This window comes from Lepus europaeus, chromosome 11, assembly GCF_033115175.1.
Source record: "Lepus europaeus isolate LE1 chromosome 11, mLepTim1.pri, whole genome shotgun sequence".
In the NCBI taxonomy this organism is placed as follows: domain Eukaryota; kingdom Metazoa; phylum Chordata; class Mammalia; order Lagomorpha; family Leporidae; genus Lepus; species Lepus europaeus.
Genome location: NC_084837.1, coordinates 56,278,035 through 56,305,119, shown reverse-complemented (window position 1 = coordinate 56,305,119; position 27,085 = coordinate 56,278,035). Strand labels below are relative to the sequence as shown.

Genomic DNA, 27,085 nt, shown 5'->3' with positions numbered 1-27,085 from the left:
AGGGGGGAGGAGAGGAGGGAGGGAAGGAGGAGAGAAAGAGAGAAGGAGAGAAAGAGAGAAGAGAGAAGAGAGGAGAGAGAGAAAGAATCCATCTTCCATCTGCTGGTTTGCTCCCTAAATGCCTACAACATCCAGGGCTGGGCCAAGCCAAAGTCAAGATCCTGGAACTTTACCCAGGTCTGCCATGTGGGTGGCAAGGGCCCCAAGCACTTGGGCAATCTTCTGCTGCTTTCCCAGGAGTATTAGCAGGAAACTAGATTGAAGCAGAGAAGCCAGGACTTGAAGTGGTGCTCATATGGGATACCAGTGTCACAGGTAGTGAGTTAATATGCTGTCCTATAGTACTGGCCCCTGCTCATCTTTTTAAACAAATTTTGTTTGCCTTACTCTATACTTTTAAGTCATTTTTCTTATGGCTCTCCATAAAATTATGTAAATCTCTTCACAAGGGGTTGGTACTTTTTTGGATAAGTTTATAGCACATATATTGATAATATCAGTGGGAACTTTTTCTTAAAAGATCATTAAATTGATTATTTTTCAGAGCACATTAAAGTTTTTTAAAAAAGTAAAGTTTTAGAAAAAGTCTTTAAACCAAGATAGAGTTAGGGAGAACATCAGAAGAAAACACATTAGTGAGGAAGCACAGGGTGTGTTGGAAAACCTCGGGTCTTGAGTTGGATCACAAGATATGTGTAGAGAGACAGTAATAAAAGTCTGGTTGTTAGAAAATGAAATTAACTTGAGTAGAGTCTTAATTCACTTGAAAATGGAGAATCATTGCCATTTTGAGTAAAGAAAGTGATATGATCAGAACTACATGTGAAGGTGTGTGATGGTTCAGAGCATCAGCACCTGCAGACGGGAGATGAGCTGGGAAGCCACTGAAAATCTCTAGCCTGAATCAGCCAGAGCCAGCAGGTAGAAACTATGCAGCTGAATGACAGAGGTGAAGCGAAGAACAGTGTAAGTCTTTCTGCCTGAATGATGAAAAAATATCTTCATTAGAAATAGGATGAAGTTTGGAGGGAGGGAGGAGGAGGATGAACCCAAATGTGGGTCTACTGGGAATAGTTTGATAAACTCTCCCAGAAGGTAGCTCATCAGGGCTTAGCTTGTCTGATGAATAAAATTGTAAGCCTTTTGAAAACAAGACCCTGGAATCTTGAATTTTCTTCCCTCCATGCTCTGACAACATTTTCTTTGGACACTTTTTCCATCCATATTGATGACTGTTTTTCAACAACTTGTAACAGTCCCTCTTTCTTCTCAAAGTTAGGACTCCTTGTTCTCAATTTAAGAAGGAATAAAACAGAAAATTGTGCTCAGGTGAATTCTCAGAGAAATGTTTATTTCTAACTGCAAATATAATCTAAGCAGAGGAGACGCATTTTTCGAATTCCATGTCTTCAACTTGTTCACACTTGCATTACTGGCAAAATACTGGGTATTACTGCCTAAATTTCCTACATCTTGCTTTGCATCTCAGAGTCTAGTTTCAATTATAACCAATTACTGAATTAATATAGATTTTACAGAGACTGTCACATGGGGTCACAATGTGCTGAGGCAGTTTGGGGGTCTCCCTGAAGCTGTGTTGCAAGGTGGGTTGAGAAGTGCTATGCTCCTGCCACTGAATAGTGCTTCCCTTTAAAAGAGTGAGCCAAACTCCCTGGACTTCAGTGTTCTCATGTGTAAACCAAGGAGTCAGGGAAAGCTCTCAGATTTTATGTTGGCCTTGAAATCCCCCTTTCTTCTACCCATCATCCAATTTTTGAGTGAAAATAACATGTAAAAGTTGAAATGCATTACGTTAGTATTTCTTACCTGATCATAATACCGCAGGTAATACTTCACAACGTAGTCCACCAGATTAATCCCATTATCCTAGGTTTAAAGAGAAGCTTAAATGAAAATTATTCACACAAGACTCCTCTATGGTAGAAATGTCAGAGCTGAAATTTCAGACTGTGACTCTCCTAATTTGTAAGACCTGGTCCTAATTCTGTTTAAGACTGCCAAGATTTTCCTTCTTGTCCCATCCATTTTTAAAGAAAATTCCAGCTAGGCAAAGAAATGGCAAACCCTAGCCTTTGTGTGTGTGTTGGCGGTGGTGGGGGAATTGGAGGAAGTTGGGGAGAAACAAACAGATAATTCCTAAATCTGCTGAGATAATGGCTAAACAAACAAACAAACAAAGTGTTTGCTAATATTTTCTGGCATAAAGTCAAGAGAGGAGGGGGTGGCTTGAGCTAAAGGGAACCAGGGACTAGAACAGAAAACCATCCCTCCCTTTCTACCTTTCAAAAAAATGTGTGTTCTTAATGGTGTGAAAAACAATCAGGGCTAGTTTAAAAGGAACACCAAGCCACTTTATGACCCTGAGAGGCCAGGGGCGAGCAGGCCCTCCCACAAGGCAGCCTTTGTGTGTTGTTCACAGGGGTCTAATTCTAATTTGCCTGTGTATTTCCCCTCCCTGAACTCCCCCCTGTTCCCCATGGGATGCCTAGATATGGGCTGGTTGTTTCCAAAGAGGTAGCTCTGCAGGGGTGTGGAGCCAAATGCTAATCAGGCTCAGAGAGTTTGACAGTGGACCCCCAGCCCAATTGTCACAGGTAAAGAATAATTCAAATGCTTGGTTCAATGGGTGATTCAATACTGCTCTGCCAATCAGAAAACAGTAAATTACAAGTTGCCAACACTAAGGTCAAACAGACTCCAGCTATTGCATGGCTAACATGGCTAATAATGCTGACTATTTATACTCTCATTGCAGAACTAGTCTAATATCTAATCACACACCTTAGAGCAAACAAAGATTGGGGATTGTGGCATTGAAAATAAGGTCCAACATAGAAACCTGACCTTTATTCAAAAGTTACAAGAAAGAAAAAACATCTGTCTAAAAATAAAATAAATTATTGTTAGGGAGAGAGTAATGAAGAATGGAACAATCTGGAATTTTGTTTTTTTAAAGTAAAGGTAAAGAAGCAAAATAATGACAGATCATAGGAACTCATCATGAAAAATAAATAAGTACCCGACTTTTGACGTCCTTGAGTTTGGGCAGAATTTCTAAGCTATATCCATCTGCTTGACCTCGAGTTCTATTTCCTCCATTCATATAATTTCCAAAAGCCAGAATGAGAGCTAAAATATCCTTCACGCTCTTCATGTGCAGCAAGCCCTGTGACGGCAAACACTAATTAGTATGGAGCTGAACTCCAAACGGACCCATGCTCATTCAACAGCAAATATTTGCTGAGTACCCAATAGGCTAGTGGCTTGTTACCAACAGGACTAACAGTTGCAGAAATGAAAAATAGATTTGACTAAGCCATAAGTGTAAAAAAAAATACATTAACAGTCATCATTTTCTACTCACTCAATCTTTTATGAACAGTCCTGGTTTTAATATTGAGGATTAAATATTAGTATTTATATTGCCATTTGAGCCAGTCTTAATACTTAAAGTATTTAATTGGAAAAATGGAGTTCATGCAGTTAGGGTTGACCGTTAATGATTTCGAAGCAGAAAGGCATTTAATTCTTTTTGAGACTCGGTTATGTAACTATATAAACTGTCCAATTAAATGCAGAGTAGACATAATAGTAAGCATGTTCTTCCTTATCCCTGTGTGTGATCCTCCAAGGGAAACTATGATAATACATTTTAAGGCCATGGACTATAATTATTAATTTTATTAAACTTATGATTATTAAGTTTTTGTTGTATTGTCTATTAAGTTTTACAATATCAAGCTGCTTAGGAATTTCTTCAGCTATCTATCTTATGTGCTTTTCCTCTTTTATTTTCTTTGTTGTGTCAAGTGCAAATTTCCAAGTTGAAATTTTCTTCTCTATAGTCTTACGTGAATTTATTTTCCTTTATTTTAGGTAAAGAAAGAAAGCAAAATTCAGCTATAGGCAAACATCTGCTCCTGGCTTCCAGGTATTCCTAGTGGGTACATATCATTATTTTTGCAGTATTTTGCTTTCTTTATTGAAATCTTGTATAATTTTGAGGAAAACAAATGTTACCTCCAGATAGGCAAGTAAGCACTACTCCACAATATTTGTGGAGAAGGCTAGCATGCTCTTATGAAAACTGGTCAGTGTAAGAAAAAGCCAAGAGCTAGAATCTAACTTCATAATGAACAATGGTATAGTAAAGCCAACATAAATTTGCCTATCATTCATTATTGCATTTATTTCATTATCTCTAGAATCCTTAATTTCACTGGGTAGACATATTTTTCAGATCATCAGATCATCAAATGCATCTTTTGAAATCCAGAGAGTCAAATAGAAAGCAAACTATGCTATTTATGTTAGCTTTTATAGGTAGTGTATCCACTGGAAGGTATTTGAAATTTTTAGAAAAAATCTGTAAAAGCACCCTTTTCTTTCCTTCTCCCTCTCTTGTTCAGTATCATCTTTTCTCACTCTCTCTTTTCCACTCATACACACTCATAATTGGTTCAGATACTTATACTTAGAAAAACATAGAACCCTATATCCAAAAGGTTTTCTACAAGGGCAGGATAATTGGTCCTTTACTTTCAATAAGAGCAAAGCTATCTTTTAAATTAGGCAGTAGACATACCTTAGAAGCTCGAGTGATGATCTCTACCTTTCGATGCAAGGAAGTTATACCCTCAGAAAAGACAGATCGGAAGATTATGCACTGGGCACGTTCAGCAAAATTAGGAATCTGCGCTAATTCATGTAAAAATCTGTAAAAATAAAAATGAATCGGTTACCTCTACATATAATCACAAGAAAAATAAAGAGCTGAAAAAAGATTCACCATGACAATGTTCATTTGACAAAAAGATATCAGGGTAACTCAAAGAACTCCAAGGATATATATTCTATTGACAACAGGGTTACTTCTTCAAAAAATTACCTTAAATTTTTTTATTTATTCATTTGAAAGACAGAAAGATAGACACAAAGACAGATAGATAGAGCCCCCATCCACTGCTTCACTTCCCAAATACTTGCTACAACCAGGAATGGACCAGACCAAAGCCAGGAACTCAATAGTGATCTCTCATGTGAATAGAAGGGACCCAACCACTTGAGCCATCATCTGCTGCCTCTCAGGATACACATTAGCAGGAAGCTGGAATTGGGAACAGAGCCAAGACTGGAATCCGGTCACTCCAATATGGAATAAACGTACATCAGTGGTGCTTTCCTCTCTACATCAAATGCCCATCCACAGCACCAGATTTTTATGGGTTCCTATGATGGCCAAATAAACTGCTTAGAGACATAAAGTAAATGCAAGTATATTAAGTTATCTCTCTCTCTCTCTCTCTCTCTCTTGCTGAACGAATAAAAGATGAAATCCAAATGCAAAGCACTAGTCTAGCAATTAAGAAAAAATTCACAATATACTCTCTTATAATGCAGGATTCTCTAAAGGTGTTATTTACACCTCTCATAGAACCAGCAGCAAAGTAAAGACTTCAGGAAAATGTCTACTGACAAGTGATTAAAAACAACAACAACAAATTTCTCTCACTAAACTGAGCTACTATTTCTGCCCAGTGAATGACACAGTTGTCAATAATGATCAAATTCTCCAGCTATTTGTTTACTTTTTCACATCAACTTACCCGTATAGACACAGTTCATAGCTCAGAAGTTGGAACAAAGTAGGCACTCATTAAGTAGACAACCTTAAGTTTCTTAAAAAAAAAATATGGCAAGACAGATCTTAAAAGCTAAAGGTGAGGATTGACCTACACACAGTAGCTCACTGTCTGAGTAGCTGGGCACTGGTATCCTTTGCAAAATTAAGCTGGAAGAGCTACATACTCTCCAAGCCAACCACCAGAGGAAAGTGTATAAACTAAAATGAGTGGAAACAGTTGGACACAGATTCAGAAAAGGAGAGAATGCACTATCATTAATTTCATTTTGAAATTGAAATGATGATTAACTGATTTTCTGAAGTCTTGATCAACTTATAAAATCATTACCTTGAAATTTTGCAACTTCTCACTAATAATGGATTTTTTCTTTCTATTCCCAAAGAAATGTTCTTAGCTCATACTCCATGCCTTCTTTACTTTTACTTAGGTTTTAATTACTACTTCTAATTACGAACTATTTTTCTTGCTTATCATACAGCTAGTTCATCTCCTCTATTTTAAAAATGACATTAAGATGAAGCAAAGAATAACCACTGAAGAAAACACACTCTTGTTTTAAGGTTCTACAACTGGGATTATTATGAAAATCATATGATGAAATATAAAAGTAGGACCCCAAAAGAATTCTGGATTAGCATAACATGAAAAACATCACAGTCTATGTTTAAATTACATCTTTATAAATAGAGTGTTAAACAGTGGAATCACTTCCAATGACTGGAATTAGTGCTATCAGCAGTTTTCACAAATATCTGAGCAGTAAAAGCTCCTAGGACTGGCTGTGTTGGATCCTGGGATAACGTTTGACAAGATTTATTTATTCAGATGCTAAAAGCTATCTTGAAGAAGGACCTTGCATTTCCCCCTTCCAAATGTGCCATAAGACACCATTCCCAAAGTATGACCTAGATTCCCAGAGTACTCACACTTCCTACTTGAAATGAACACAGTGAGTGGAGCTGGTACAGGGACTATGTGAGAGAACATACAGATGGGTGCCTCAGCTCACTGACAAGGAAACAGATGAAGAGGAGAAAATATTGGACAAATAATTATAACTATTCTCAGAAGAGGAGGCTTAGGAACAATAGGAGGAGACCAAATCGCAGACTCATCAATTCACATTAACCAATTATATATATATATATAACTGCAAGGTTTTCTAGAGTGAAAGCCATACTAGGATTAGGGATTACACTGGGAAGACTCTCAGAGTTCCAGCGTCCTCTGTATGGAGAAGAGTTTAAGGGGGAGGAGAAGTTCAGGGATTATGCATTACTTTGGGATAGAATCATGTCACAGAAAATTAATGCCAGAGCAGAGCATCAGTCACCAAGACTGTCATTCAATCCTTCAAGTGTGTATGAGGCATTCAGTGTGTCAGGCATCACACTAAGACTTGGGAATAGCATTTAACTTAACACAATTCCTTCCTGATAACCTGGGAAATAAATCAGTGAATACTCTGGGGTGTGGCAAGTGCTATTGGCAATGGGATCCCTAAGAAGAGCTATGGAAGACACTGCAGGGCACTGGAGTCAGAGCCCTGGTGACATGACAAGTCAACTAGGGCTCCAGGTAGGACACATGCCAAGACAGGTTGAATAGTATCTGTAGGGGGAGGTGAGCAGAAGTCAGATGCTAAAATGAGATTTTGTGTTCCAAAACAAGGACTTTAAACTTTATCTGAACAAATGAAGGCTTTTGAAAACAGAGAAGTGACACTTTGAGCTTTTTATTTTTGAAAGAACATGCAGTAGCTTGGCTGATTGCATATAATAACAGATTCCCAAGTGGGAGTCCTATCAGACTACTCCAGAATCTTCTGAAAAGTAACAGAAGAGGGCCTGCAATGTGAATACAATGTGGATGAGGAAGCTCCTAGGCTAGCAAGACCCAGAGAAAATAATTTCCCAAGGGGTACTGAGAAGAGTCTAGGATGAGTTATGGGTTTTTTTGGCTTGGATACCTGGAAGAATGTGAAGATTCAAAATACTGGAGAAGATATTTGGGGGAATTTTTCTTCCCCAAAATAGCCATGCAAAAGCTTGCAGCAAAGCACTGTAGCCTTTACATTTATCTAGTGAAGGACAAGAAGTATTAGTTACCACAAAGTCTATGGAAAGCAAATGTCTGTTAAATACCTTGACCCCACACCAAGTGCACGTTACACTCTAAACATAAAGATAGGGTTAGCAACTCTTACATATCTCTAAACATAGGATTTTGAACATTGAGCCTTGGTACTTATTAATATTTACAGATTTCCTTTTGGGCTAGTCCAAATTTATACTCTTAGTTTGAATAACAGAGAGGACTAAATACCCTCCATAAGTGACACACATAAGGCATCTTTTCCCTTTTCCCCTTGTGCATTCGGACTTCCCCAGGAAGGGCAACTTCACTATGTATATATGACAGAAGCTCTGTGCCTCACACTGTTTGGGGTTACCAATCCATGGTTACAACTCAGCTCACAGGTCTCATGACGCCATGGGGCCCACTGTTTATCATCCCCAAATCCTTGACTGGGATTATCACACAGGACTGCATCCACTCATAATTTCATGCTGCAGCTTCTGTTCATTCATAGAAGAGAACGCTAACACTATCAGACTATGGAGGAGTACACTAACACAGCCTAGTTTGTGGGAGTTCCTAGATAGCCACGGACCCTGGTGGAGCAACCCAATAAGCTGTCTATGGTGTCCTCATTCTAGGCCAAGGCAAGTGTGCATCAGGCCTAATCCAATATAGTAAGGTCCGCCTCACCTCACCACCATCAACAGGCAGCAAGAGAGGTATGGGGCATCCTTCAAGGGAGCAGCTCACAGACAACCAGAGCAGCTCTCCTTAAGAGTGGTCCCCAGTAGAGAACACCTCTGTGGGAAATGACTTTGTAAATTTGGCACTGAGGTGTAAGACAGCTGATGAGTGAGTGATGAGGCTAACCTCTCTGTGCTGTGAATTATAGAACTGGGTACTATAGGACACTTAAGAAATTGTCATGCTAGAACTATAAATGATTCCTATTTCCCAGTATGCAAAAAATGCTTATAGTAGACTCACTTGGACTTTATGGCAAATAAGTTGCCAGAAAGTCAGACTTCGTCATAAATCAAACAAATGCAAAGTTTGCATTACTACCAGTTTAGGAGGCTGGGAGCAAAGGTGAAATTCACAAAGGTCTTAGGGCCATTACTTCTCCATGCCACTAAGCCCAAGTCCATCACCTCCCCAGCACAACACGACAGTCCCTGTTGCCATCAGTCATAGCTGTACATGTCCAGGAAGCCATTCACGAATTTAAAAATGCTTTTCTCTGAACATCAGTAGCAAAGAAATAGGAATAAGCTGCCTACTAATTCATTAGCCACTATTATTCTATGTGCTGGCAATCATTCTTGAAAAACAAGGAAAAAGGAGGAAAGGATCCAAAAGGAAAAGGTGACTCTTTCCAGCTATAGAAGCACATGATCTCTCTCACCAAGCATGCATTTCACTGGGTCACCCATTCCTGTAGCTGAGAATAGAGGCTGCAAAGTGGCTCAGGGGTTGTCAAGTTCCGCTTGCAGGCCAAATTCAGCTTGCCACTAGCTTTCTAAGGTCTGTGATATAAGAGAGTGTTTTACATTTTTTAAAAAATAGTTGAAGAAAGGATCAATAGAAGGATAACATTTTATGACATGTAAAATAATACAAAATTCAAATTCTAGTGTTCACAAATGAACTTTTATCAGGGTAAAGCCACACTCATTTGTTTATATATTGTCTATGACTGCTTTTGCACCATAATGGCTGACTTGAGTAGTTGTGATAGCTCTCTTGGACCCACAAAGCCTACAATACATACTATCTGGTCCTTGATAGAAAAAGTTTGCCATTCTAGGGGCCAGCTTTGAGGTGCAGCAGATTAAGCCACCACCTGCAACACTAGCATCCCATATCACAGCACCGTTTCAAGTCTTGGCTGTTTCATTTCAATCCAGCTCCTTGCTACTACACTTGGGAATGCAGCAGAAGATGGCCCATATACTTGGGCCCCTGTCACCCACGTGGGAGACCCAAATGGAGTTCCAAGTGCCTGGCTTTGGCTTGGACCAGCACCAGTCATTGCAGCCATTTAGAGAGTGAACCAGCAGATGGAAGATCTCTTTCTCCATCTCTCCCTCTCTCTGTATAAATGTGCCTTTTAAAGAAATAAAGCTTTAAAAAATTTAAAAATGTTTGGCATTCCAGGCTTAGAGTACTGGTGTCCAATTTTGTACAACTGGTACAACCTAAATGCTTTATATGACCTAATGTCCCCATCTATCCCCTATTGCCTTGTCAATGCCTAACCATCCCATTAATAGTCTCTACTTTGAGCCACTGCCACTTTAGCAAGAATTAATTTATTAGGAAACATTTGAGAATAAATCACAGGATCAGTTTGTGGTGGGAACTGCTAAGGAGAATGGTTCAAGTCAATGGAACACAAAAGCAGGTGAAATTCACAGATTTACAATATCAGAGGCTTCATGAACTAACTTTGGGTAAGGGGCAGGGGCCTTGGCCCTTGTTCCACGTGACAGTAATTCATCTAAGGTTTCCAAAACTGCCATTAGGCTTATCAATAACTGAGTAAACCTAGAATTCTCTTCCCACCCTTTGTGTTTTACAGACGCTTTTCTGGGTCTGATTATCCAGGCATCTATGGGGGTTGGGGCATTCTGGAAAACCCAAAGACAAGGCATGGAAGGTGTCAGTGCAAGCCATAGAACTTCGGAGGTCTTGAAGGTTGACTTGTGACCATAGCCATGAACACTTTGTTTCTACTTTGTGTTCTACAACTGACTAATCTCCAGGCTGAGTGAAGGTTTCAATTGGATATGAGGCATTCAAGATAGCAAAAGAGGCACCTATCCACTTAATCATTTTCAGAGTCCTAGGCCCCGAAAAGCTGGGTAGGGCCCTGGGGTCTGAGATAAGCCCCAGAAGCTTATCTCAGAACACCCTCCAAGCAAGGACAAGAGTCATTAAGTTATGTACTTAGAGTGCATGGGCTGTCAAAACCTGTGAGATGATCTCTCTAAGAACAGAGCAAGCAACTCTAGATGTGCGTGGAGAGAAGAACAAGCACAGTGCGAGGGTGAGGAAGTCTCACCAAATTAGGCCAGGGCAGGTGGAGAAATTTAGGACGACACTGGCGCATTTGGGCTCCATTTACTGAATATGACACTCAGGAAGACGAATTTGAATTCTGTGACACTGATATCATCATTTTAACTGCATCAGCAGAAGCTTAAACAGAGCAATGCCTTCTTCCTTCCTCGGTTACCCTTTTGGCTAAAATGTTTAGTCTAGGAGGAATTAACAAGTTGCTAGAACAAGAATGGGGAGTTGTGTGGGGTGAGAGAAGGGGGTGGGGTGAGACATACTGTATCCAGCAGCACACATCTCAGTTCTGCTTTTCCCGGCAGCTGGATCATTCTGCTGCTTGCAATAGGTCACGGGGATGATACTGTTGTGACTTAGCTCACTGCACAAGAGATTTGGTCTCTCAGAACGGGGAGGGAGGAACACAGAGACCATGGTTCTCCTTTCGGCCTAACCAGAAAGTAGTTCAGTGTCCTTACTGTTCGGGTTTATCCAGCAGCTTCAATTCTTCTTCTTTAGATGTCTCGTAATACTTTCTTATTTTAACCAATTCATCTTCTTGGGCTCTCTGTATTGAAATACAAAACAAAAAGCAGTGAGAATCTGTCTAAGGCAGTGGGTCTCAAGGTACAATCTCTAGTCTAGCAACAGGAGCATCAGCTGTCATTTGCTGGAAATGCAAACCCAACCCTACCACAGACACAAGATACTCCAAAGGTGGGACCCTGTAAGCCCTCCAGGTGATTCTGGTACATGTGGAAGTTTGAGAGCCCCAGGCTGATACAGAAGGTCAAACAAGCACACTCAGTCACACAAGGAAACCAGGGCGATTGATTACTACCTTTAATTCCCTGTCTCTTCAGGTGTAAGCAGAGGGGGCAAGTTGTCCTTACCACACTCAGAATAGCACTTCTAACTTGCATAGGTGCCTAATTTATTTCTGTTCACCAGTTTCCCTTGTTCTGAATTTCGTCAGTACCTATTGTCTGGACCACTTATTTTGGCATTTAGTTGAATGCAGCTGGACTCTAAGATGTGCTAACAAGTATCAACCATGTGCATAGCCCTGAGCTCATGCTGACAACAAAAAGCATCTGGAAGGTGCTCTGCCCCTGACAAAATCATTTAACATCAATGACTGTATCTGAATTTTATAGAAAGACCCACTGAGGCTTGAGCTAAGAAACTGGTGAAGGGCTTCTGACGAGGAGTCCTTCTTTCTCCCACTATATCATGCTGCCCTCCAGGTAATCAACAAGTTCACAATCACCTCCTAATGTCTCAGTGCCTTTGGGTTTATTAATGAAAGCTTTCCTGGTATTAAGAAATGTGGGAAAAGCTTCTACCTGCCTGTACAAATAGCTCCTGGTACATATAAAGTATATGAAAATGAGTAGGGAACTGATGAGCCCACCACACCTAGAATATTAGACTATGGACAATTTCTATAAGAGACGTAAAGCCTCAAAGAACATAAATACTGAAATGAATCATCTTTTGAGCTGGGTGACCATGGCATACCCTAGAGCCCCAGGCAACTTCCTGGGAAATACCATTACTTAGGAGAATCCAGGGGGCTGGCACCATGGCTCACTTGGTTAATCCTCCACCTACAGTGCAGCATCCCATATGGGCACTGGGTTCTAGTCCCGGTTGCTCCTCTTCCAGTCCAGCTTTCTGCTCTGGCCCAGGAGGGCAGTGGAGGATGGTCCAAGTGCTTGGGCTCCTGCACCTGCATGGGAGACCAGGAGGAAGCACCTGGTCTCCTGGCTTTGGATTGGCGTAGCTCTGGCCATAGTGACCATTTAGGGGGTGAACCAACGGAAGGAAGACCTTTCTCTCTGTCTCTCTCTCTCCCACTGTCTAACTCTGTCAAATAAAAAAAAAATCTTAAAAAAAAAAAAAAGAATCCAGTTCAATCTATGTTTTTGCATCCTAACAGTCAGCAAACCAGAACAATTAACAGTAGTGGAAATTGTGATTCTCTGCTGTCATCTACTCAAGACAGCCTGCTCATTCTGTTGGTTATATCCACTCATTACTCAAATTAAAAGACCTTATATGTGTGTAGTGCTGTTTACTTTCAAAATACATTGCAACTGCTACATGTGTTAAATCACATTTAATACAAAACAATCAGGTGGGCCCCACTATAATTCCCATTATGCTGATGGTCTATAGGATTAAGGAACTCGAGTAATTGGCCCAGAGTCATTCAGCAGGCAATGGCAGAGCTGGACCTAAGACCATCTGACTTTGAAATCAAGAATCACAACAACCATTCCACACTACCTTCCCACGTTCAACATCATTAGCTCAGTTGGACTAAGAGTAATTATCCAAGCTGGTACTGACTTCCCATTCCTCAGAGGAAGACACTGGTATAGGCCAACATTAACCAGTGTCTTCTTCAATCTTATCTTCAGTCACTCTGCCAGCACATGACAGAAATGAGTTCTAGAGCACAACAGTAGGTGGTCTCCACCTTGAACCACCCTGACTTGTAGATGCTCAATGAGATCTACTAACACAGATGAGCATGGTGGGAGTTAGGAACCTAGTGCTCCTGTCGTGTCAACTCACTCAAGCTTGCATTTCTGTGCTTTAATCTCTTCCAGGATAGGCTGAAATTCTTACCACTGAAGAATATGAAGAGCTCAATGAGTTTTGGGGTAGAAACTCTAGCTCTGAATATTGTTGCTACTCACATTTTCATATAAAGCTGCCAGGGTCTCCAGGTCAACCACGGAGTCATCCACATTGAAAATGGCTGCCAAAAACCCAGAAAAAGAAAGCGGTAAGAGATGTACTGAGATCCCCTGCACCAACATTGACTCCACATCCAGCTTTCAAAGGAAGTAGCACTTGGCTTTCTTGTGTAGGTTATACCTTTTGGCCTGTTTCTGCTCCCCTTCCTTTTACAACAGGGTGCTCAAAAGAAAAAAGTTCCTATCACTGGCCTAAGCCTTAGCTGTTCCTTGTTTCATTCCTCAGACTCTGTGTCCTTTCTGTAGTTTAATTTAGGCTCCACAGGAAAAGTGCTTGTGCATTAAAACTAAATCAGTTTGTAGGTTTGAAGCACAATGTTAAATCTTTCTTCCCGCTGGTAATTGAAGAGATTTAGCACCTAATGCACCAGAACTGACTCTTACCCATTACCAGAAAGAGAGAGAGAGAAAAGACAACCCTACAAATTAAATGAATTCAAGCATGTGATTTCAGGCACCTTTCCATAGCCGTTGCAAACATATTGTTTGGATTAAAAAGACAAGAAAGAGCAATGATTGCATCAATGGCAAATTAAGATAATGGAAACCTCCCATGAGCCAGTTTTCAGGTAAATTCTCATTCCTATAGCTTATTAGATCTCTACTTCCTGTGCTGTATTTAAATAAATTATTTAGCTGTTAACTAATGTGGTTGTGATTTCACCTAGAGGGGTTCTTTCTCAGATATCCTATGATAAAAAATTGAGATTTTAAAGCCTTCATAGATTTGGCTATCAAAGTGTTTAAAATAGGCAGAGGCCCACATCTTTAAATAATTATTCAAAATTAATAAGGTTTGTTCCTTCAACTCTACCTTCCTTCCCTGACTTTACATTGTGAAATTAACCAGCACGCTAGTAAATTTTCTCCATGGCAGGCTAATTAATTTTATTAAACCAACCAGTGATGCTTAGGACGCCTTAAAACTATGCTCGTCAACCATTTTTCTCTTCACTTGCATTCTGCCATGGTTTTGGGAGAAGGTTGGGATCAAGAAAAAAAGGCAGGTTGCTTTGGAACTGCTTTGCTCCCTCTGTGGTTTAGAGTCATAAGAACATTTTCATAGAATTTTCACAAAGTTAATGAACTAAGCTAAGACCACATACCTCCACAAAACACCAAGAAATGTACTTAAACTTCCTCCCCAGGCCACCTTCTCTAACTTAGGAGTTACTCAGCAAACTATTCTTAGGTACTGAGGAAAGAAGAGGCCAATATGCTAGTGAGAAAGTCAGTAGTCTCAGATTCCACCAAGAAAAAGGAAAATTACACTTCCCAAAAGGCCAATCTGAAACCACAAGAGAAAAATGTACTTTGAGGAAAGAATGGAAGAATCTGCATCCCCCCAGGACTATTATTTTGTATATGGAGAGAATATGAATTTATAACTTATCAGATAAGCAACAAAACAGTCAGAAACAATGTCAGTTTGGCATAAATTCAAATACGCTCCTACCAAAATCAGTCAACATGAATGCATAAAAAAAGGTAAAATTCTAAAAATTATTTATCTGAAAATTTTGTTACTTTAAATTAATAACTTCTCATAGGTACTATGTATGAACCACAAGCTTAGATGCAATCTAGTTATCTTAAGTAATGAGAAAATGAATGATCTGAGTTCCTATTTTTTAGTAAGTAAATATTTGGTTATGGAAAGTTAATAAGCCTGGGACCAGCACATTACATTGTCAGCCAATTCCCCCCTGGTGTTGTCAGTAGCAGGAAGCAAGCCCCTAGAGAGAATGTGAGTGGCAAACAGCATTTACTCATCGTTTCTTTCATCTAGTGCTTGGATAAATATATGTTGAATGTGCAGTAAGTTCCAGAAATTGTTCTAAACTTTTGGAAATTTGTACATTAGAAGTGTATGCAACATCCAAAGTGCTTGATCTCATTAAATTTACAGCTGAGATTAGGGGACAGAGAATCAACAAAACATAATTTCAGATAACAGCGTGCTTTAGAGAAGACAAAATGAAGAAATGTGTAGCATGGGATCAAGGAGGCCTCCTTGAGGAAGTGATAATTAAGACCTGAAGAGGTCAGTTTTGTGAATCTGGAAAAAGAACACTATAGAGAAGTGGAACTGGAAAAGCTATTTTCATTTCTTTTCTTTTATAAAAATTTATTTACTTATTTGAAAGGCAGAGGGGGAAGGAGACACAGTGAGAGAGAGATCTTCCATCTGCAGATTTACTCCCCAATTGGCTGCAACAGTCAAGGTCGGGCCAGGCCAAAGCCAGTAGCTTCATCTGGATCTCCTATGTGGGTCCAGGGGTCCAAGTACTAAGGTCATCTTCTGCTGCTTCCCGGGTGCATTAGCAGAGAGTGGGATAGGAAGTGGAGCAACTGAGATATGAACGGGCGCCTATATGGAAATGCCTGTGTTGCAGGCAGTGGCTTAATCCGCTATGCCAAAGCGCCAGCCCCACGTTTCTTCTTTTTGCTGAAGGAACATATTCAAGGCAAAGAAAAAGATCCCGATGACTACTAAGGATGGAAAAACACTATGTGAGGCTGACATCTTAAATTGTCTGTGCCTCAGCATATCTGTAAACCAGATCTAACACCACTTCATGAAAATACTAAGTGAGGTAATGTGTGTGTTTGGCGTGGTACACAGAGAAAGAAATGAACTCAAAATGGTGCCTATGAGCTATGAGTGTTAGGATTCCAATTAAACACGTTGTGAAGCTGTTTTAATGCTTATTAATGTCTTATCTCCCCTAACACCTGGAAAGAATTAGGGTAAGAAAATTCAACTACTTAGTAATTTGTGCCATAAATGCAATGCTAAAGAATTCTTGGGTGTTTGATACTAATTTCTACACAGTTCTTACAGTCATTTAAAACACCACTTGCAGCACAACTCCATTATTATTAATAGGAAAGGTATATGCACAAATATCTCTAATTACAAAAAAATATCAAATATCCTAAGGCAAATACAATATACCTATGGGTCCACTGAGGTTAACCTAATTTCTACCTCGAATTGTAGTCCTTCCCAATCCATCCTACTACAATCAAAGTAATTTTTGGGGGCCGGCACCATGGCTCACTTGGTTAATCCTCCACCTGCAGCGCCGGCATCCCATATGGACACTGGGTTCTAGTCCCGGTTGCTCCTCTTCCAGTCCAGCTTTCTGCTGTGGCCTGGGAGGGCAGTGGAGCATGGCCCAAGTGCTTGGGCTCCTGCACCTGCATGGGAGACCAGGAGGAAGCACCTGGTCTCCTGGCTTTGGATCAGCGTAGCTCCGGCTGTAGTGGCCATTTGGGGAGTGAACCAACGGAAGGAAGACCTTTCTGTCTCTCCCTCTCACTGTCAAACTCTGTCAAATAAATTTTAAAAAAGTAATTTTTTAAAAGTCTTTTTTAAAAAAAGATTTATTTATTTATTTGAAAAGCAGAGCGACAGAGAGAGAGATGGGGAGAAGCAGAGAGATTTTCCACATTCCAACTGGCTGCAATGGCCAGGACTGGACCAGGCTGAAGCCAGAAGCTTCTTCCAGGTCTCCCATGTGGGTGTAAGGACCCAAACACAAGGGCCTTCTTCCACTGCTTTTCTCAGGAGCATTAGCAGGGAGCTAGATACGAAGTGGAGCAGCTGGGACTTGAACGAGTGCCCATATGGGATGTTGACATCTTTACCCACAAAGCCATAATGCTAGCCCCTACAGCCCTGAACAGTTTTTTTTTTTCTTTCTTCCTTCTTACTATTTGTTGAACTCTTTCCTTAGTGTATGGTTACTCTTATGAGTATAAAGTAAATTGAAAGTAGATCATTTTAAAAATTAAGAAAGGTAATAAGAGAGGAAGCAGGAGGAAAGGTAGGAACATGGGTGGGAGGGAGGGTAGAGTAGGAAGTATCACTATGCTCCTAAATCTGTATATATGAAATAAATGGAATTTGTATTTCTTAAATAAAATTAAAGGAAAATTTTAAATAAAAAACTACACAATCTTAAAAATCTTAATTTGGGGGGCTGGTGCTGTGGCGTAACAAGTTAAGCTGCCACCTGCAATGCCAGCATTCCATGTGGGCATGGGTTTGAGTCCCAGCTGCTCCACTTCTGATTCAGCTCTCTGCTAATTTACCAGGGAAAGCAGTGGTGGAAGATAGTCCAAGTGCTTAGGGCCCTGCCACCCACATGGGAGACTCGCGAGAAGCTCCTGGCTTCAGCTTGGTCCAGTCCTGGTGGTTGCGACCATTTGGGGAGTGAACCACAGGATGGTTCTCTCTCTATCTCTCTCTCTGTGTGTGTCTCTGTAACACTGCTTTTCAAATAAATAAGTCTTTTTTTTTTTTTTTAATCTTACTTCGTGGATTGGCATTTGTTGTAGTCATTAGGGTGCTGCCTGGGACATTCACATCCCTGTTGGAGTGCTGGATTTGAGTCCAGCTTCTGGCTAATGTGTATCCTGGGAAGCAACAGGTGATGAATCAAGCAGTTGCATCCCTGCCACCGATGTGGGATACCTGGACTGAGACCCGGCTTATAGTTTCAGCCTGGCCCAGCCCCAGCCATGGCAGACATTTGGGGAGTTAATCAACAGATGGGAGACCTCTGTCTTTCTACCTTTAAAAAAATAATTTTATCTTGCTGTTTAAAATACCTTGAGTACCTCTCCATTAAACATTAGATGAAGTCCTAACTCCTTTGCCCAGTTTTTAAACTCATTCCTTGCCTGGCTCCAAACTACACTTCCAAGCTCGTATCCTACCACTCCCTCCATGTACCTGGGGCTGCAGCAGTATTGCACAACTCCCCATTCCTGAACATGCCAAGGCTTCCTCCCTTTCAACACCTCATCTTCCAAGGCCCAGAGGTCAAAGGTTTCCTACCTTCGAAGGACAACCCCTGACCTTCAGATCACTAAGTCCTTGATCTTTCCCATTTCCAAGGCACCTCATTCATGTTTTATGTAAGGGAGGATAATATATTTTAAGAATCTGTGCTATGGTGTGTTGCCTAACAGTTTCCCTCTGCTACTGGGCAGTAAGGTGTCTTTAGTCAAGGATCATTTCTTAGGCATCTTGGCAACTCTACTTCCCAGAATAGAACCTGGGTGCAACAGGTATAAAATAAGGATTTGTGGATGTGGTATACACCACAGGACTCCTGCAGAGTGAGTCCCTCTGCTGGAATGTGAGGAAAGGTTTCTTGAAAAACAGAACGAACGTTTACACTTGAAAAGAGGATGGAATTCTGCATGTGACAATATTATAAGGGGGTGTATTTCATTTTTTTCTATTTAAATTTTTAAAATTGGCACAATAATTAGTACACATTTATTGATCACTCTGAGTTGCTTCAATACATATGCATGCCGTATAATGTCTAAATAAGGATAAGAATGTGTATCATTTATCATATCTTTATGGTGAGGACATTCAAAATTTTCCCAATATTCTTTGAAATAACTCATACAACACATCATCATCGACAGTGACTCTACTGTATGGTAGAGCACCAGCACTGGTTCCTCCTAACTGTAATTTAGTATCCATTGACCAACCTTTCCCTACGCCTCCCTGTCCACTACTCTCCCAGTCTCTGGTAACCACTGTTCTATTCCTCTCCTCCATGAGACCAAGCTTTTTATATTTCAGTAACAACATCAGGTATTTTTTTTTCTCTGTATCTGGCTTATTTCAATTAAAATTATTTTCTCCAGTTCCATGTTGTTGTAAATGACAGGACTTTACTCTATCTATGATTGATTAGTTTCCTTTGTACGTATGTGTCACATTTTCTTCATTCATTCATCAGTTGATAGACACTTAGGTGGTTTTCCTTTCCTGGGCACTGTGACTGGTGCTGCTATAAACAGAAAAGTAAAGATGTCTTCCCTGACACACTGGTTTCATTTCCTTTGGATATATACCTGGTAGTGGGAGTGGGATTACTGGGTAATGTGGTAGCTAGTCTCACTGTCCCTCTTCCAATCCAGCTCTCTGCTGTGGCTGGGAAAGCAGTGGAGGATGGCCCAAGTGCTTGGGCCCCTGCACCCACGTGGGAGACTGGGAAGGAGCACCTGGCTCCTGGCTTCAGATTGGTGCAGCTCTGGCCATTGTGGCCACGTGGGGAGTGAACCAACGGAAGGAAGACCTTTCTCTCTGTCTCTCCCTCTCACTGTCTGTAACTCTGCCTCTTAAATAAATAAATAAAATATTTAAAATAAATCAATAAGGAAAATATCTTGCTCATATTTCTAACCTTCAAGTAAATTATAAATAGTAGTTTCACCTTGGTAAAAAGAGGTTAACAATAAAAGTTCAACTAATATACATATTGCTTCAGCCAGACCCCTGAAATGCCCAGTTACTAATTATCATAAAATAAGCCAAACTCACTTGATGCAATGCCAATTAATGAATTTATAATTAAGTATCAATGAGAAGGATATGAGATATTCCAACTGCAAGCAGCAGCTGCAGACAGGCTCATGGAACATTCAGGCAATGCCAGGCAATTCAATTATGACTTTGAGAAGGAATTAAAGGACTAGGTAGATAGACTAGACCTGGTGGAATTTGAAAGTCATAACAAAGAGCATGCAACACATTTGATGTGCATTAAGCAGTTATGAGTAGGGAGGTAAACTGAACAGAGTCATATTACACAGGACAGGTCAAAATTCAGAAAGACCAGTTTAGAAACTCCTGTAGTGGGCAAGAAGTAGCAAAAGCCTGAATAGTGTAGACAGAAAAGACAGGGCAGAGGAGAAACTAGAAACACTGTATGGTGATATCACTAACCAGCTCTGGGGCTGAGCAAATCGCAGTATCTATCAGAGCACTCTAACATTTTGTCTGGTAGTTAAGCTGCCCCTGTCCCACATCAGAATACCTGGACTTGATTACTAGTTCCAGATCCTCATTCCAGCTTACTGTTAATGATGATCCTGGGAAGCAGTGTTGATGGCTCAAATACTTGGATTCCTGCCACCAAGGTGGGAGACTTGGATTGAGTTCCTGGCTCTCAATTTCAGTCTCCTGGCAGTTCTGACACCCATTTGGGGAGTGAATCAGTGGATGAGAGCTCTCTCAATCAAATAATAAATTTTTAAAAGTCAAAAAACAATCACTCTTTTCTTAAGACTAGATTTAGGGGAAGCGCTTTCTGTCATTCTTGTAGAAATAGGCAAGTGTAAGGGCTGGAAATGCCTGTCGATCTGTCCCCTACATCCTGGAGCAGAAGAAAGGGACTGATAAAGGAAGAAACAGATAAAGGGACTCATTTAGGGCCAATGCCAAGTATCCCACTGCTTCTCTTCTTTTATAAAAGGATCATAAAAATAAAATTTAAAAAGTAGGATAAAACTCAAGAGGTAGAAGAAGCAGTATCAAGGGCTCATCTAGTAAAGTCCAGGAACCTAAGGAAATTAAATTATTTCTACCCTACTGATGGCCAAGGACAGTTAGTTTATTGGCTGAAGGTCTGAAAAATATAAAGGTTTGAGTTCAGGGGCTCCTGGGAGAGTTGTCTTACATGTACAAAATTCCATCTCCTAGTCACCAAATATAGTTTAAGCTCCTGGAGAGCCAGATTCTATAGTTGATAATTATATTCCCCAAATACTGGACAATGTGTTAGAGAATGAACAAAAGTTCTCTAATGAAGTCATGCTTGAAAGCATTTACTATAAACCTATAAGCCATTACATAAACTCATAATTAGTTAACTGATGATCACAATGTGAAAAGAAGTCAGTCTTTAAGTGTTTTTTGGAATTACCTAAGATTAGATATCTTTCTCCATTTTAGACTTTATAAAAATACATACCCTGTCTCTTTATATGCCTCTTTCCCTCACATACCCACACACATACATCTTTCATCTTGTAAGATGAACAAACAAAACCAGTCTCCACAATTCTACAGCAAGCCTCAAAGCCCCAGTACAGTAATTCCAAGTAATCCTAGCTTTTGTTCCTGTCTGTACAAGGCCCATTATACCAACACTCCTGCAGATGGTGTTAGAAAGGTGAAGTGTCAAATCCACAAAGGGGAGACCCCAGCAACTCATTGCTACTGCAATATCAATCATTGCTGGTGGTTTTTACTTTTATCTCCCTTCCTCCTTAGTTGTCCCCACTCCCACTGTCAGTTCAGTTAGAATATTTCACCTACACCTCACAATATGTCGAAAGGAAGTAGACACACGCTGTGAAAAGCTGGTAATTTTATTGGGTTCCTTTACCTTTAAAAATCTGTTACTTGGTCAAGTCTGGCTTCTGAGTTTCTTTTTTGCAGGGAAATTGAGGCAAACATTTTTATGTGGTCCTCTGGTGCCTGCTCTGTACTACAAGAATTATATACACAAGGGTCATTAGAGTAGTGCTTCGCCCATTAAGATAGAATAACCGTCAGCAGGGACAAAAAGCAGATCCGTATCACAAATTCAAACTAACAGGCACACATAAAAGCTATGTGCCTGCTTTAGGCACATGCACAGGGTCAAGGTCTTACACAATGGATAAATTCCCTCTCCAGTTCAGAGACCACTTTTCCCAAAACCAGCCTAAGTAGAAACAACATGCAGGAATTCTCTCAGCCTTCTGGCCATTTTTAAACCCTATTCTCCAAGTGCACCACATCCAAATAAACAAAGAATATGCTTGCTGTTTGAAAAGCTTCTGCACAAAAAAAAAAAAATATATGAACACACTACAAAAACCCAGAAGAATCACTCAGGGAGCTTCCTTTTTGACTGAAATAGCTCCTTCATGAAGATACATGGGAGATTGGGGCTGAGAAGGCACACCTTTTAGGCTGAAGATTAGCCAAAGTCAATCTGGTCATCCATCATGTGGAAGATGCCACAGATACACAGGGGTGGGCTGGTTCACCAGGCTGCAGCTGATGTTGACTTTAAGAATACATTCCTCTGTAGCCCATTTTATTTAGCTTTACGTTTTTTAAGTACCTGACATGACTACTTTGCACAAAGTGAATGTTAATAGCTATTTATTAATAATTTATAATTAATAAATCTGGCCATATTTATTAATAATCTTATTAATATTAAAGCAAACATTAATGACTATTTGACTCTACTAATAGCAATTATTTTGTTAACAATGTTAATTTCTAAACAGCCACCCTAAAACTTAACCTTTTTGCCTGAATTATTTTTTTTTAAGATTTTATTTTATTTATTTGAAAGAGTTACAGAGAGGGGTAGAGCCAGAAAGTGAGAGAGAAAACTTTTCCATCCACTGGCTCACTCCCCAAACGGCTGCAATGGCCAGAGCTGAGCTGACCCAAAGCCAGGAGCTTCTTCTGGGTCTCCCATGTGGGTGCAGGGGCCTAAGGACTTGGGCCATCTTCTATTGCTTTACCAGGCCATAGCAGAGAGCTGGATGGGAAGTGGAGCAGCCAGGACTTGAACTGGCACCCATATGGTATTCCAGCACTGCAGGCCAGCGCTTTAACCCGCTGCACCACAGCGTCGGCCCCCCAAATTATTGATAATGTATTGATACCGAATAAAAACTCAACTAGAAAGAAAAAATAATAGAATGAGGAAAGTAACATAGAAGAGTTTTTGTTGTTTAAAAACAAACTCTCTCATGCAACCTAGCTCACAAAACTCTGAAAAATGTACCCACTGGACCCCTAGGCCCTACCAAGGAAAAGGAAAGGGTACCCTGGGGTCCGTGAAAGGAGTCCGTGGCAGAATCTGAGAGCTGAAGAAGAGGAGAGCAGAAACACCCCATAGTGTCACCTCCCAACAATGAGGTCATCACTGAGGGAAGCTAAGTCCATAATGAAACTGCAAGAGTGGAAAGGAAGGGGCAGGCAGAGAGGAGCCTGAGAGAAGCATTCAGAGAGCAGGACAGGAAACTCTGCAGAACTCTGTTAACCAAATCTCTTCACAGTGGTCACAGTTCTCCTAGAACCTTATCTCAATCTCAACATGCCTTGGGTTTTCCCAATGGGCCCTCATGTCCTACCCCCAGGCATGCCTGAGCATCACAGAGATGCACAAACCCTCAATGCCAAATATCCAAATGACATGCTTAAGGACACCAATGGAGAAACAACTTAAAAGAAGTCTCTGTCTACTACACCAGAAGCGGGAGACAGCAGACAGATTTTACCAGAGATTAATAATTAATAGCTAGTATTTATTGGGAGCTTCTTCTGTGCCAAGCATTGTTTTGTGTTCTAACATTTAATCCTGTGATGTGAGTGCTGCTGCTGTCCTTTAAGGCACAGCTTGATCTCCTAAGCGCAATTCTATAATCATCAACTATCCTTTAAGGCCATGGGTATTTACTGGACCCAGATTGCACTTCTTGCATCTTTTAGAAGTATAAGGCTAAAAGCAATCGTGCCATTTAAAATCATTACCACCTTAACAACCCACAGAGTCCATAAAGAAATCTTAGTCTCCAACTGGCATCATATGCTTTTTGTATTAATCAGAATTCTCTGAGTAGGAACCACATATGACCCAAATTATGGAAGTTTCATTTATATATTGTTCACAGACACTGTTCCAACATTACTTAATTATTGCTAATACTTTGTTCAACACTAATATGCTACTTCAATATATGTAGAAAAGATTAAGTGTCAATCTTATTCAAAACAATCAGTATTACAGCTGAGTCACAACAGAATTTCCAAAAAAAGGAAATGTGGAATTTGAAAATCCCTTATCTTGACAAAAAAGAAAGATAAAGGGAAGATTTAAGATACCTATATTAACAAATTTTAATTTTCTTGAAAAGATATTGTAACTGTATATTACATACCAAAAAGGAAAATAATGCACACAAAAAGCAGAGGAATAAATGAATGTTGCTTCCAAACACATGAAAAACAAGAAATATAATTTATAATCTCACATTCTTAAATGTCTGCTAATGTGTCATGTTCATTAGCATAAACCTTAATTTAGGCTCTGATGGAGTAAGAGACAAGCGCAAAAGACATGATCAACAGGAGCTAGCTGGGAGGTAGAAGAAATGACAGTCACATAAGGGATATTTATCTATTCTAAAACCTCAAAACTACTCCATTTTATAAAGCAAAAATTCCAATTCTTGCAACGGTCTAAGCATTGGCTGCATCAGAGGATGCCCAAGATGCTATATTATAGGTACAATTAAAATCATCCATGGTTCAAATCTCAAAGAAAGGCATAGGGCATAGAATTCACAACCCCTCCAGCCCCCCATATTCCCTCTGTTCTCCAGAAGGCAATGGAATGAGAAACAGTTTGGGTTAATCTGCTTCTGTTCTTCCATTAGTTCTGGTTCTTTTAAGCCAAAATTACATTCCAAGCAGATTGGATGGTCTCAGCCAGTTGCCTGAAGGTAAAGTACAAAGAAATGCCACCCTCTGCTTCCTGGACTCAGGAACTGAAGGAATGTATAGAGGCTTAGAAAGGGGTGTGTGGGAGCCCTGCTGCTCAGGTGTTTTAGACCCAGTGGGAGGAAGGAAAACATGGAAAAGCAAAGGGTAGTAGAGCTACTATTATATTTATTTAATCTAAAAACTATGAAAAATGAGCTCTACCAAACATTTTAAAAGTCAATTGACACTGGCCCCTTCATTCAGTTGGTATGTCAGCAGGCCACAATCGCATGTAATTTCTTAAGTGACATCCTCATTTCCTTTGCTTTAACATATTGCGATTTGTTGGGGGGGGGGGCAACTAAATGAAGTTTTCTGATTGTAAGAAGTTTTCCGATTACAAGATCTGCTTTCAACTAAACTTCACAAAGTAAACAAGTTGGCTTCAAAAGGTTCCTGCAGAGTAACCCCAGATTGAAGATAATCCATCAACAATAAGAAAACAGCAGAGCAGACACTTTGCTAGAATAAGCTCCCCATCAGTCATGGGATGAGGTAAAACAAGGACAGTTGAATCTGACTTGCCAAAAAGTTGAGCCCCATAAATATAATAGATCAGAAGGGTTACTTGAAATATGGAGTTAAATTCACTATTATTAATAAGCTTCATTCTAATTGCATAATGAGCCTTGAGAGCTAATGAGAACCCAGAACTTTAAAAATATTATTAATCTCATCTTACCCAGAGTTCCACATGTTTTGCAATGTGCATGTTAGTTCTTTCATACATTTATATAACACACACATTTTAAAGAATATACCTGGAGAAGCATGCTGTCAAGCTTCACATATGCATGCTTTGTTTGAAAGACAGTTAGAGAGACAGATGAAGAGATAAACAAAGAGAGATGTTCCATTCACTGGTTCTCTCCCCAAATGGCCACATGGTTAAGGACTGGGCCAGGCTAAAGCCAGGAGCCTAGAACTCTAACTGGGTCTCTTATGTGTATGGCAGAGGCCCAAACACTTGGGCCATCTTCTGTTGCTTTCCCAGATGCATTAGCAGGGAGCTGGATTAGAAGTGCAGCAGCCAGGACTTAAACCAGTGCCCACATGGAATGCAGGCATAGCAGGCAGCAACTTAAGCAATCATACCACAATGCCAGACCCACAATGAAAATGTTTTGGACACAAACTGCCTTTTAGGTAGAGGCTCTCTAAGATAGAGTAAGATTGCTTCTCAGGAAAAGTCCTAGATAACCCATGGTGAATTTCAAACGCCTGGTCAAATTCATTATGTTTTAGACTACTTGCACAAACTCTGACAGAGATTTCTGGAAAGTGTTAAGGCAAAAGCTAGTGGGTCCAGTGGGTGTCCTCAGATCTGGACTTAAAGACTCTTAACGTGTAAGTAACTGGCACCCGTCTCAGATTTGAATGGAGAGTCCAAAGCACAAAGGCAGTCCGTGATGGAGCTGACCTTTCCAACCAAGATTCTGAACTAGTAGTTACTAAAATGAAAAATGTTTTATTTTGATGTTAGATTAAATATTATAAATATGAATCCCAAGTGTACGGGAAATTCCAAATGAATGCCAGGAGGTTTCTGGCACCTAGTCTGTTGCAATGCATATGGAGGTTTATATCAAGAAGAGTCAACAACAATTTTCCATCTCCCCTGGGACAAGAATAAGAGGAAATCACTAACGCGGAATGAAAACACTAATTTGCAATCATGTAGAGAGTCTCTGTGTCCAAGGATGCCAAATGCTTTTAAATATAAGTCATCCCATCTAGCAGATGGGAAACCAGAAGCAAGTAAATCATTGATTCACTTCTGGGCCAAATACAAGCTCCGGCATGAGGGCCAGCCTCCTGAAACCATTCTGTCCCCACAACCAAGGTCTTTCTTTCAGTGTCCCTGTGTTTCACTTATTTTTTAAAGATTTATTTATTTTATTTGAAAGGCAGAGTTACATCTGCTGGTTCACTCCCCAAATGGCTGCAACAGCCAGGTCTGGGCCAGGCTGAAGCCAGTAGTCAGGAGCTTCATCTGAGTCTCCCAAATCAGTGGTAGAGATCCAACTACCTGGGGCATCATCTGCTGCCTTTTCAGGTGTATCAGCATAGGGCTGGATCAGAAGCAGAATAGCTGGGACTTGAACTAGCACCCCACTAAAGGAAGCCAGCAACTC

At 40.3% G+C, this 27,085-nt stretch overlaps 1 protein-coding gene across 3 annotated transcripts in view; it reads right to left on the bottom strand.

Annotated features, from left to right (window-relative positions):
• FMN1 (formin 1) overlaps window positions 1–27,085 on the bottom strand; it is a 433,901-nt gene that overhangs the window by 149,574 nt on the left and 257,242 nt on the right. For all 3 annotated transcript variants that reach the window (XM_062205569.1, XM_062205570.1, XM_062205572.1), the window contains 5 exons: window positions 13,514–13,575; window positions 11,285–11,373; window positions 4,607–4,736; window positions 3,041–3,187; window positions 1,828–1,887 (listed from right to left, as the gene is read on the bottom strand). In XM_062205569.1, the coding sequence (XP_062061553.1) occupies window positions 1,828–1,887; window positions 3,041–3,187; window positions 4,607–4,736; window positions 11,285–11,373; window positions 13,514–13,575 (488 nt within the window). The remainder of the gene's footprint in view (window positions 1–1,827; window positions 1,888–3,040; window positions 3,188–4,606; window positions 4,737–11,284; window positions 11,374–13,513; window positions 13,576–27,085) is intronic.